The following is a 13281-nucleotide window of genomic DNA, read 5'->3' on the forward strand; positions in this document are numbered from 1 at the left end:
GATAGATAGATAGATAGAGGTGCGTGTCTTTACCTGTATATGAAGAGAGGGATATCGCTTTCTCGCAATTTCGACTTTGTCCATCATGTCTTCCATAAAGCTTTGACCTCCGAAGCCAGGCTCTACTGTCATGATGAGTAACATATCAAATGCTTTCTCGTCGAGAACGTCTAAGATATCTTGACTTAGCTCTGTTGAAGGCTTAATCGCCAGCCCAGCCTTTTTGCCTTGTTCTCTTATCATCTTTGAAAGCTTCACAACTCGCTCCTTCTGGCACAACGCCTCTCTCCCCTCTCCCTGGCAAGTCTTTTGGTCTTCTTCTTTCCCCCCTCGACAGACAGCCTTGTGACTTAGGGATTCCCAGTGGAAAGTGATTGAATCGCCTCCGCTATCTATGAAAGGCTTAATCCACATCTCCGGTCGGTCCACCATGAGGTGCACGTCAAAGAACATCTCGCTTGCGTGCTTTCGAAGAGACTTCACGACAGAAGGACCTATCGTCAAGTTGGGGACAAAGTGTCTGTACAGAAGAAAAGACAGAAACAGTTGCAAAAGAGAAGAAGAAAGTCGATTAACATGCATGCATGGGATGTGACGGAGGTGTCTAGACATGGATGTGAAGACAAGAGAATCAGTCGATAGAGGACGGGGTCAAGAAAGGATTGCTGCGGACTAGCAAACGGCTAGCTAGAGACGGAGCTAGCTAGACAGCCATTGAGAAGAAAGGAGTGTGTGGAGATCCTGAAAGGCAGGGAAGAAGGTAAACAAGATGGCGGACGCATCGATTTCATCGACAGTGGAAGTCCCCTCTCTTTGTTATTTCTTTTGGCTAGCCAACTAGTCGCCTCGCTAGCTCGCTAGATACCATCCTATCTTGTTCTCCCTTCCCCTCTTTCCAAGACCCAACGCCACCATTCTTCCCTCGCAGCTGGCGAGGCGCAGAAGGACCGGAAAGAAGAGATACTAGAATCTCGCGAGACAGCAGAGAGACTGAAGAGATCTTGAACGATAAGATCAAGAAGGAAAAGAGAGAGAGAAATAGAAGAAAAGCACGAGAACGGCGAGAATTCTTCAAGAGGTAGGAGGGAAGATGGTGATACGGGAGACAGAGTTAGGAAAGACTTCTTCTTCATATAGCCATATAGAGATAGATTGCTCCCAGTCCAGTCAAGCCTCGAAGAGACTGAAGGAGTTGTCGACATATTTTGAAGAAGCATACACTTCACACAACGTAGGCACCTAGCCTTAAACTCGGCGGATGCCTGCAAAGCAGAGTATATCTGTCCCTACCCATCCTGAAAAAAAAAGAAAGAAAGAAAACAATATTAGCTTACTTTCCATACAAAGGAGAGACGATGGCATACCTCTCTATCTATCTATCTTTATCGATCAATCTATCTGTAACCTCTCTGTCCACCTACAAGCTGTTTATCTCTCTATGTAGGTGGCATATGTATACGCACCATTCATATGTACATATACAGAGAAGAGACTGGAGACAGCGAAGCTTCTGTCTGCTTTCGGTCTCGTTTTCAGCAGAGACAAGATGAACTGGCCGAAGAGAAAGAATACACACTAGCAAAGACGTATAGACAAAAGAAACAGATATCACTGCAGGCCGTAACTATTTCTACCTCTACCGCCTGCCGTCATACCTATGTATATATATATATATATTCTCTAGACACGTGGCTAGCCATGCTAAGAGAGGTAGCTAGATAGGTGCATCTCCAACAGAGATCCCCGGTGTATATCCTTGAAAGAGGGAATGTTCTTTGTGGCTTTCATACATGGCGCTCTCAAGATTCACTAGCTGCCGTTGAAGCTTCAACAGAGAGAAAAAGAGGAAGCTTTTTGTGTGCTCCTTCCTCCCCTCATCCTCCAGAAAACAAGAGAGGAGGTGTATGTACACCGGAGAAAATGAACGTCTGAACTCTCTCTATACCATTTTGAGAAAGACATTTAAAGTCCACCTTGTCCCTATAGATACATACACAGTCGCTCTTCTTTCTGACTGGGCGATTGCAGCCCTTTTAGTAGAATAGATAGGTAGAGAGGAAAAGGAAGAAGAAGACGAGGAACAAGTTATGAGAAAAGGACAAGAGGCGAGTTCGAAAGAGAGAAGAGCTGTCGTGACATCTGAGAGGCATAGAAAGAGGATCTTCTTATCATCCGAATGCTCTCTTTCTTATTGTTCTTTCTATGAGTCTTCTTCTTCTTCTTTTCTCAGTGTGGCTTCTTACCATGATATCTAGATGAACCCAGTCACAGCCTGCATCTGTCATACGCTTGACTTCAGAAGCAAGATTGGAGAGGTCACTCGCCAGAACCGATGGCGAAATGAGAGGCTGGGGAGGCGATGAAGCTGCGGCGGAAGAAGCCATAGTGGTGTCTATCGGCAGAGATAGCAGTCTTAGAAGGGGAGGCGGTTTCCGCTGTATGGACATACACCCCAATTAAACAGCTGACAGATAGATAGATAGATTAAAGATAGATAGATCGATAGATAGATAGATTAAAGAAAGATAGATAGATATTCTCCGCGTTTCACTTGATATACTTCCGACTTAAACGGGCAAGAGTTTAGCATCGCGACGTGAACCTCAAGAAAAGAGCAGAATGCAACTTCACTTCGTGAGGAACACAGTCGCCCCAGTCCAACAGAAACTCTCCGGGAGGAAGAAGAGAGAAAAAGAAATGTACAGCAAGAAAACTTGCATATGGGACCACAAAACGTGGATATCAGAATGTAGCCGTTACCTGCCACGGCATCAACTGCCTCGATGAGGAAGGAGGTTCATAAAAAGAAGAAAGAAAGTGCTGAAGTGGAGAGAAAACGACGAATGAAGAAGCTGCTTCTCCATACGAGAGAGTAGTCTAGACCAGCGAAACGTTCTTCGTATAGCTAAACATCTCTAAGGATATCTGTAGAGGCAACGGATGAATCTTCTTGGTGTGTATCGATTGATGCGAAGAAATGAATCGGAGCATGTGCGTGAAACACAGACTTAGCGAGTTTTCGTAGCGAAGCGTTTCAAGAGAATAAGAAGGCAGCTTACAAGTCTGAAGAAGAGAAGGGCTGCCTTGACAGAGAATCGAAGAGAAAGAGTTTTGTTTATGCAGACTGATGAAGAGGTTCAGTTTGACAAAGGAAATCACTTGTTCAGTATTACCAGCACTGAATGAATGGCGGATGGATACTGCAGTCGGGTGTATGTACAGCTGCTGCTGCTGCTCGTCGTTCACCACCGGGGGAAGCTGCTGTTGTCGTGTGCTGGAAGATAGCCCCTCTTCAGAACGACAGGTGTAGAGCGGAATGTGACAGAAACAGAGGGCAAGGCAACTAGTAGACGAAGTGAAGTGTACAAACGTCAAGATGTGTATTGAGAGAATAAGATAGACATGGAGAAAGTGAGAATAACTCGACACGTGCTTTTGGATGGAAGCGGGTGGAGCCAGTCAGTTGTAGCGACTGGCGTGTTGGCTCGAATTGCTCGATCGGGTGGGGAGTCGTTGGTGTTTCCCAACATGCAAAGGGGAAAAATGAGTAAAAGAAGTGAATCTTCGGAACTGACAAAGTAAATCGTGTTTCTTCTTCGCTTGAGCCCCTCTCCTGGTGCGTACAATGGATGTTTCTACGAGGTATGAAAGAGAAGGACACTTTCGCTGAGGATGTGTGCGGAGCTCAGCGAATGCAAATAAGCCGAAGCAATAAAAGTCTGCGTGACCCAAAATTTAAGAGAAGGCAACACACCCGGTAGAAGCCCTCGCTTGCTGTTAAGCATCCTTCTAGAAAAAAGAGACAAGTAGCCTTCTCTCTGTACGCAGGACGTGCGTGTTCGTATCGACGTGCATTCCGGCGAGAGAGAATTTGTCATTTAAGATCCAGAGATAGCCAGCTTCTTGCTCTCCGGCCCTGTCAGGAATGAAATGCACGACACAGAGTGGTTCCCTTCCTGGCCAAATAGAGTCGCGTTTAGCGTTTTGACAATCTTACTAGGTCAGAAAACACAGCGCACATTCTGCCTTCCATGTTTATGGACGTTCGCTATCACGCGGGGGGTGGCGCAGAAATATCTGTCTTGCGGCTGCTTCACCCTCTTTCTAAGTTAGCCGGAGGACTGGCAGTACCCCAGTGATTCCCACTGTTAAATCTCTGTTTTAAGAGAAGGTTTTCTAAAGGAATTGCTGGGGCGCTTTCGGCCCATAGGGGTGTTGCTAAGTGTTAGAGGGAAGTGGATGAACATTTAAGCATTCCTTCTGAGGTTCTATATCAATCAGAACTGCTTTCCAGCACCTTCGGATGAATCGGGTGATTGAGGTGCACGCGGAGGGTGAGAGACTGGTTGAGCAGACTACGCCGAAGCGAGGAGTGGCGAGTCTCCTCTCTCTGCACAACTTGAAATCTCGTGTAAGACCAGTTCGACTTCGCGACTGATATGCCCTCAAAAGCTAGAGGGTTCAGCCAGCAACTAGTCAGCTGGGGAGCTCCTACAGTGGCACTGCGATAGGGGGTAGTTATGACCACTGCTCACAGGGTCGCGAGCTCTGCAGCCCGTAGTGGTACTGGACGCCCGGTGCCGTAGCGGACGTTCCGTACTGTTTGTTGATGTTGCAGCCATGCACCGCGTTATAGGGAGTCTCTCTGGGACGAGGGTGGTGAAATAACTGTCATAGGTGAAGAAGGACCAGACTGGCTCAGAAACCAACTGCGATGAGGCTCCCCAAGGAAGCGCCGCGTAACAGTAGCATACTGCCTACGCAACGGATGGGGTGACTCTGGGGAGGCAGCCAGTAGTTGTGGGAAGGCGGAGGTAGATACTTCTCTCGAAGAAGCCTTAACGTAATGAAGTCGTTAGGGAAATGCAAAAGAATGGGTGTGTGCAAGAGAGCCACATATCTGCGCGAAGAACGCTTAGCCTTCGGACTAACCTCATCTAGGACCTGCTCTGCCCTTCTGAACTTCCTGAGGAGAGCAAGTCAGCGACTCACCTTCGCTCTACGTCTTTTTTATCCGGGTTGCCTAGAACCCCTAAATTCAGCTATCTGCAGGAAAAAGGTTAGCGAACTGGCGATTCGAATCGCCGACCAACTCAACGACGGTGGTCCTTAAACACTCGGTCTCTCCCTCTTCTACACTTTGCATACGGGTGCCAAGTGTCTAAATCTTCTCGCACCGACACATAGTACCTGTCCTCCCTTCAACACCACACAGTCACGCAACGTCCGGAATCCTAGAAAAGGTAGTCCCGGGAACCCGCAGGCTGCTCTCAATATCAGCACACTCCGAGGGAGGCAGAGAGCTATTCGTACACTCACTTCAATGCTGCCGGTGTACATGGGTGATCATTTGGCAGAGTGGACAGGGTATCTGCCGGTAGCGGAGCTTGATCACGATAGTGTCGTTGCACGGCCCCCTGCAGGGCGACTCAATTGTACGTACGTCAACCCCCTAGACGACTTCCCGGAGTTGCCGCAGAGCGAGGAAAGAAGCCGCGGCGAGGCCCTCCAAGAGGCAGTAGCACCCACGGTTAGGGTTGCCAGACGAGAAACTGGCCAAAGCACGGGAGGGGGCGCAGAAGAGAAAGAAGCCTGAGCTGCTGCAAGCCGGGATGACGGTGCCACGGTCTCATCTCGTCATCTAGGACGTCGCTGCGTTAGGGAGCGAGAACTCCTTCACAGCAGGGAAGGACTTTCTTCTACGGGCTCCCAGCCTATGATCGTCCTTGCGTAGGGGGTGGATTCTTCGCCTCCGCCGATGCATCAGACGGTAACTACCTTATTTGGTTTATGGAGGTGCGGAATGTCCACATGCTGCTTTCTGTCGAGCTGCTCTAGGGGGCTAGCCGTGGAGAGGACGAAGAACTCTTAATAGATACACCATAGAGAGGTAGACTACAGATAGCAAGTGAAGGAGCATCCTGGAGGGGAAGAATAAGGAGTAGGTATTGTAAACTTGAACTGATCTATCTCTATTGACTTAGAAATGGATCTGTCGCTAGTCACAGATTACCGGGACTTACTACCAACACAACGTGTGCGTATACCGTACATATCTACATGCATATGTATACATATATATATATACATATAGGTATATCTGCGTATCTTTATGTCTCATACCGAGACTAAATACCGAAGACAGATGGAGAGAGAGTCGTTGTCTCTCTAGCCTGATGATCTTGGCATTTAGTAGAAAGACGGTTTACTACCATTTCCCGTGAAACAAAAGAACACGTGAGAGGCATCACCCTAGAAGAGAAGAAGAAGAATACAAAAAGATGAAGTTCTTCAGTAGAAAAAAAGAAGATGAGGAGTGAGAAGACATGAAGAATCGAAGCATGTGCGTGCGCATGCGTGTCTTTGCATGCAAGAAAGAGAGAAACGGATTGTAGAAGAAAAGATAAGACATGAAGATCAGCTTGAAAGCTTCTCTTTTGCTTTCTTGCTTTCTCCTCAGGAACAAACAAATACTATAAACGTGAGAAGGTGGCCATGAAGTGTATCTACGCATGCATCCCCGCTCTTTCTCTTTCGTTTTCCTTCAATGGCGTGGTGGGTTCCTCCATTATACTACACCACGCATGCGACAGCAGATATGAATGTATACATATATATATATATATGACTATGCATGCATGTATGTGCGTCTATGTATGTGTGTCTGACTGTTTTCTATACACATCTCTCACTAGTACGTAAGTAGACAGATGCATACAAATTCCCTTTTTCCTCCTCGGGCTGTACACCCTGGCGTACATAGAGACATATCTAGATGTGTATACATACACGTATAAGGAAGCCCTACGTCTAGACAGACGGATACACTGCGAGAAGAAGAGAGAAAGATGATCTTCCTGCGAGTTTGCCCCATTAAGCAGCCCGTGTGAGTCCGCTATGAGAGGAGAGAGAAGAACACAGAGAAGAAGACCACCTGCACCGTTTGGATATATCCTTTCAGCATACACACGACATGCCTGCCAGCTATATCGAGCTACTCAAATCTCGGCTAGCTCCATCTATATGGGTGTCTACCTACGGAGACATCGTATTTCTCCCTCTCTTTTCATATATATCTGGAAATACCTCTATACCGCAAATGAACAGGAGCGGGAAGGCGGGAGGGCGAGCTTTTTCAAGGCCTCTCTCTCTCTCTTCTCTTTTTCTTGCGTCATGCTAACTACAAGTACACTTTCTTTCTCTCTCCTCTTTTGCCTAATTACAGCAATGCCAAACTCTCCGTCTCTTCTTGTTCTTTCTTCATATCTCTCCAAGTCCACCTTGTAAACATAGAGAAAGAGAACTAGTCAGGGTTGCCATCAGAGAAATTCTCCTCCTCTTCCTCTCTCGATAAGAATCATAGCTACTAGAGATCTCTCTCTCCTCTCATTACCCCCCATGACTCCCTTCTCACACCAAACAACCTTTCTTTCTTTCTTTCTTTATCTGTGTCTTTCCTTTTGATCTTTTTCTGTCTTGAAGGTTTTCTTTCGTTCTCTCCCGGCTTTTCCTATGAAGGACCTTGTTCGTATATACGTCGTATATGTGGTTCGAGGACCCTGAGCTTCGTTACAGGGCAGTACCCATGGCTTCTCACATACATGACGATACATCTGTAGCAGAAGACATAACCGCTTGGAATGCATGCGGGATTACTCCGAGGCTTCCTACACAAAGGACAGAGAGATTCGTCCTGAAAGAAAAGCACAGAAAGGAGAGGAGAAGAAAGAGAAGAGGAGAACAAGAAGGGGAGAATGAAAGAACGAGGGAAGATGCAAGAGATCAGAAAAGAAAAGGAGAGAATGGGTCTACAGAGAAAGAATAAGAATAAAGTCAAGAGGGAATAGGTAGAACAACACACCAAGGAGATACCTGTAGACATCGTATTCTTTCTTGACAAGAAAGACATACAGAAACAAGAGATGAGAGACATAGACAAACATTCCATGTAGATAGCTAGATCCATAGATCAAAGATACATAGATGAATAGATATAGATATAGATAGGTCGATAAAAAAGGACACTCTTCCATTTTGATGTAAGCGTCAGTTCCTCTGACCCAGCCCTGCAAACGCCATCATGCATCTCCATAGTTCTATCATAAATCCACGAGTTATGCATGCATATATATATATATATATGTATACATACGAGTAACAATACCTCTTCCTCTCTCTATATATAGATATATCTCTATGTTGACTGAAGAGGTAGTTGACACTATATAGGGAGAGAAGACTTTGAGAGACTAGAGAAAGAAAAGACACGCGTGACGGGGAATGTCTGAAGAGACAGACAGCTGTGTCTCTGTTTACATTAACTGCCTCATGCAAATCTCCTTCGTCACTCTTTCGCTCCTCTGCCTCTTCTCTCCCCCTTCTCTGGCCTTTCCTATCTTTCCACAGCCCTAGCTAGATGTCTTGTAGGAAATAGGCTATAGAAACAGCCGTTAGACAGCATGCGAGAAGAGAGAAAAGTAGAGACAAGAGAAATGTGTACGTAGTATGTCTACCTACCTGAGGCAAGAGAATTCCTTCGTCATCGTCATCTTTCTGTCCTCTTCCATTATGTCTATCCCTTCGTCTCCTCCCGAGAGAAGAACGATATGCATTCTTCTTCGCATCGACTTCAAAGAAATCTGGAGGAGGTCGAGGCGGCGGGGGGAAAATATAAGCTTCTTCTGATCTATTCGTCATAGGTTCACGACGAGAAGAAGGAGAAGCGGATACAACACTAGCCGTAGTAGTAGTAGTAGTCAGAGATGTTTCATGGAGATTTCTTCGTGTACGACTACCCCTCCCTTCAGAGAAAGGCAGACGACCACTACTGAATACCCCGTGGAAATCTCCGCCTAGCAATGAGAGGTCTCCTCCTCGTGCTCCCTCTTCTCTTCCGACTGTACGTACAGCTTCATCATACTGTGCCCACCAATCCATCAGCTTGAGAAGAAGAACAAGACCTAAGAGAAGATATTTCATGCTCCGACTGAAGAGAAGAAGGAGATAGTTGACGGTAGGTCTAAATAGAGGGAGAAAATACCAAGGAGACCTCCTGTCTCGATCAAGACTCTCAACAAGATCTCTCTTCAAAGAAGAAAGAGAAGAGGACGAAGAAAGAGAAGGTGGAGGGGTTCTTATATACACGAGACGTAAGAGGTGCATGTAAGGAGACCAATAAGGGAAACGTATGGAGTCAGCAAGATAGAGAATTATGTACAGAAAACAGACAAGATCATGCATGCCACATATGGAAGGATAGAGACGAACGAAAAAGTAAAGACGATGACGCCAGAGGCTCTTGGAGACACCGACGAGATATCTTTCAAAGAAAGAATGAAATTTCTGAAAGACGGTGGTCTTGTATTGAGAAACGACTTGAAGAAAGCGACGAAGATATGAAGAGACAAGAAGATAAAGTCTCGTGGTAGTAAATCTCTTTCTATCTTCTCTTCTCCCTGGATTCTCTGTATGTCTATCATGGCTTCTATCATCGTAGTCCTTCTTCTCTTCTTCTTTTCTATCTTCATTCGTGTCGTTACTGGCGCGGTTTGTATGAGAAAGCATGCTATGAGAGACAAGAGAAGCAGGAGAAGAAGAAGGAAGAGAAAAATTGTCTGCAGATGGTGACTGTGTTAAGATATCTGCAACTCGCTCATACTCACGTTGTCCGAGTGTACGTACACCTCGAAGATATTCAGCATGGAGTTTTCTGCGAAGTAAAGGCAGGAGAAGGAGAAAGACGAAACTCCAAACAATCTTTCTCTTCTTCAATCCTATATATCTCCACCCTTCTTCGTCTTCTTCTTCTTCTTTTCTTCTTTCTTTTTCTTCCTCTTTTCCATCCTGAAAGCGGAATGCGGAATTCTTTATCGCTTTCGCCAACCGAGCAGACAGCAGACGTCTCTTTTCTTTCTTTTCTCTCTCTTCGCCTTCTTCTCTTTCTCCCTCCAACTGGTTTTTCTCAAGCTTGCTAACGCTGTTCGAGCAAAAGACCTTCTCTCTTAAGAGAGCATGAAGATCCGGGGTCTGTGAGATAGAAAGAAAGTGTCTATCTATGCGACGAAGTCCATAGAAGGTCTCTGCAAAGGAGGCTGACGAGGTGTATAGACAGTGCAGTTCAACGGCAGCAAGAAGACATACATAAAAGACTTCCCAGTGATGCAAAACAAAGAGAGAAACCTTCATGAGAGAACATTTTCGCCATTTCTCTTGAAGAAATCGCTCAGAAGACTCCCGTAAATTCGTGAGGAGAGGAGGAAATTCTGCACCTAGCTTTAAGTGTTTGAAGATCCGAGAAGAGAAGCTCTCTTCGTTCTTTCTTTCTTTTCTTTCCTGATTCTTCTTCTTCTTAATCTGCTTCTCCTCTCTCTTTCTTGATAAAGAAGAAGAGAGTAAATGATCCCCACCACACGATGTCTTTACCTCTCTATCGTCTCTACGAGAAGAGACCTTCTCTTCTTCTTCTTTTGTTCTTCTCTCTCCTCTCTCAGTTCCTCTTCTTCTTCCTCCCTCGACTCCTCTATCGACTTGCACTTCCTTTTCTTCTTCTGTCCTTTCTCTCTCTTCTTTTGCTTGGTCTTCTCTTCGCCTTCTTCTTTCCTCATACCTCTCTTGCCTCCGTATCGCTCGAAGCTGGCGTGCTTCTAAATGATCTCGCAACACACGAACCACATGCTCTATAGCCGCATAAAGACCGTCCAGCAGTTTCTGCTGTGCATACACCTCAAAGAAAGAAGGCTGCTGAAGAGACTGTCTTAAGAGAAGATGAAGAAGGTACCTTACAAGGGCATCAGAAGACGTCGCTAAAGAGGAAGAAAGAGATCGATTTGAGGGAAAGGTCGATAAGCTCAGAGGTGCATGCAACTTCGATTTCTCTCCTCTCTCATCTTCTTCTTCTTTCTCTTGTGGTTGCTTGAGGGGTATCTCTCTGTCTTCTCTTTCTTTTCTTCGGACACCTTCGAAAGCTTCTCTGAGTGTATCTTCTTCTTCTTCTTGGAGAGAGAGAGGTCTTGTATACCTCTTTGGAGTCTTACCATCGGTGCTAAGATCGTTAGATGAAGAAGCGAAAGAAGAAGAAGAGATTCTTCCTCTTCTTCCATTGTTCTCTTCTTCTTCCTCAGTGCTTCGCCGGGAAGGGGTCATCAATGGAGAAGCAAAAGAAGACGACGACGACGACGAGGGGGGAAGATAAAGAGTTGTCGAAAAGAAGCCTCCTCCTCCTCCTGCTGTCCCTCCCATCCCTACTGAAGAAGAAGAAACTGCTGTAGAAGAAGAAGAAGATGAACGCTCCTCCATACTTAACTTCTTTGAAGGAAATATGATAGAGAGATCAATAGCGGGGGGCTTCTTGACCGTGAAAGAAAGAAATGCACAGACGTCTACCAAAGATTCTTCTCTATCATACACGACACGCTTGAAGATGACTATCCAGCTGCGAACTGGGGAGATATATACATATATATAAGTATAGATGTGTGGGGTGGAGATGAAAAGAGAGATTTAGTCTTCTCTCCGAGGTAACTAACTGCGCATGCAAGAGCAAGATATCACGGAGAGATGCCTTTTTCTCTCACTCGGTATATAGACATCTCACGTATCTATCTATCTATCTATTTATCTATATATCTATTTCCGAGACAAGCAAGAAAACCGAGCTCCAGCCCACCTCCTCTCTCTTGTCATCCTTGATACTACACTGCTTGCAGAAGAACTTCTAAGCTGAAGAAGAGTTATGTCCTCTGCTATCTTCTTCTTTCTCATCTACTCTTCTTGAGAGATGCGCTTCTCAGTCACCTTCATCCCTCACACCTCCTTCCTTCATACCACTCTTCAACCTGTCCCTCTTCTCCTTCTCCTCTCTTTCCCAAGGATCAGTCCGTTTCTACATAGAATCTGCTTTCCCTTTCTTCTGGAGAAGGATAGATCTCTGCATGTCTCCCCTTCTCTCCTGGTCTTTGTTTCTCTCTTTAGTTTGAGGTGTAGTAAGGGAGAGACTTCAAGAAGGAGAGAAGATGATCTATGAAAGTCGTTTGCGTCACGGGAAGAGAAGGATGGTGTCCGGGAGCTTTTACGACATATTCCACGAATAAGCTCGCATAGATATGATGAAGGCTATCTCTTAACGTAGGAACCTCGGGAGAAGTGAAACACACAAACTTATAGCCTGCAATGAGAAAGACATGCATGCAAGAGAAGAAAAGAATAGAGATAGAGGAGAGGATCTTGGAGGGGACTCGACATAAGGATAATAAGACGAATGGTGAAGAAGACAAGCTTCATTCAGACAGTGTACATACACCGTAATGGAACTCTCGATGTACGGTAGATGCAGATCATGGCTCCTCCACGAGCAGGCGTGGGATCTACCTTTCTACGGGCTAGAGAGCAGAGGGATAGATGGACTATACACGATAGATAGATAGAACACAGAAGACAGAGAGACTAAAGCTACATAGATAGATAGATAGATAAAGACAGATAGGTCAAAGAGTAAGGTTTAGATAAATTACCGTTAAAGAAACAGCTAGATAGAGAAAGAGACAGGCAAAAGAGAACTAGAGAGATATAGATACATAGGCAGTCCCATGTGTACGCGTTCACATCTATACATATTGCTTGCACATGGACACCCCACACACTGACATTTGCATACGTCAATAGATCTCCTTCTCCACCTACAGGCACAGATACATATCTACATATATATCTATACACGTAGGTATATAGATATATGTCGTGTGCAAGTTGGAGATGACTACCTGTAGGTGTTTCAAGGCAATGAAGTTTATAGGTGGGGGTAGTGAAGGCATGAAAAGGCCCTCCGATAGCAACACATCCTCCTACTCCTCCTCCTCCTGCTGTACTACTACTACTGCCGGGTGTATGTACACCTCCCCCCGCAGTATGATGATGATGATGCGTCCCCGGCGATAAACCTAAGGAGAAAGAAGCTCCTCCTGCTCCTGCTCCTCCTGCTGCTTGTGTGAGACCTCCCCCCCCCTGAGCCGTCGATTTCGATGAAGTCGATGCTGTCCCCTGGGGTCCTATCTGCTCGCAGAATTTCTTCATGGAGAAGAGCAATCCGCTTAAGAGCTTCTTTTCTAGCTGCTTCTGCCGCTTATATCCTGTAGATACACCTCCTGCTAGAGAATCCTTGCCCCTATGTGCGAAATCTTTTCTACCGGGGTGCGCACCTGAATAATAGGCACCTGTAGATACACCCCCACTACTCACATCTCCCCCAGGGGGGTGAACAAAGAGAGGAGAGGAGGAAGAAGAAGA

General features: G+C 45.8%; 3 protein-coding genes across 3 annotated transcripts; 1 reads left to right on the forward strand and 2 right to left on the reverse strand.

Moving 5' to 3' along the window:
• Positions 1-33: 33 nt before the first annotated feature.
• Positions 34-3424, reverse strand: CSUI_008603 (ribulose-phosphate 3-epimerase; the record flags this gene model as incomplete). The annotated part of the gene is made up of 3 exons (XM_068068731.1): positions 3060-3424; positions 2244-2435; positions 34-477 (listed from the first exon to the last, which is right to left on the reverse strand). Coding segments are annotated over exons 2-3 (585 nt in total), but the record flags the coding sequence as incomplete, so codon positions are not given.
• CSUI_008604 (uncharacterized protein) lies at positions 834-2332 on the forward strand (the record flags this gene model as incomplete). The annotated part of the gene is made up of 2 exons (XM_068068732.1): positions 834-1078; positions 2231-2332. Coding segments are annotated over 2 exons (270 nt in total), but the record flags the coding sequence as incomplete, so codon positions are not given.
• Positions 3425-6179: 2755 nt separating the features above from the next.
• Positions 6180-13271, reverse strand: CSUI_008605 (pex2 pex12 amino terminal region protein). Its single transcript, XM_068068733.1, has 3 exons — positions 12759-13271; positions 8518-12163; positions 6180-7693 (listed from the first exon to the last, which is right to left on the reverse strand). The coding sequence occupies exons 2-3, from the start codon at positions 11293-11295 to the stop codon at positions 7511-7513; spliced, it is 2961 nt and encodes a 986-aa protein (XP_067919293.1). The 5' UTR covers positions 11296-12163; positions 12759-13271; the 3' UTR covers positions 6180-7510.
• Positions 13272-13281: the final 10 nt, after the last annotated feature.

Source organism: Cystoisospora suis (genome assembly GCF_002600585.1).
Source record: "Cystoisospora suis strain Wien I chromosome Unknown contig_4872, whole genome shotgun sequence".
NCBI lineage: Eukaryota > Apicomplexa > Conoidasida > Eucoccidiorida > Sarcocystidae > Cystoisospora > Cystoisospora suis.

Excerpts from the sequence above, each read along its gene's own strand:
- CSUI_008605 (XM_068068733.1), bottom strand. The coding sequence starts at position 11,295 with ATGGAGGAGCGTTCATCTTCTTCTTCTTCTACAGCAGTTTCTTCTTCT. Across the intron at positions 7,694-8,517 it reads AAGGAATTCTCTTGCCTCAG|GACGAATCTCTCTGTCCTTT; the intron begins GTAGGTAGACAT and ends CTTTTCTTTCAG.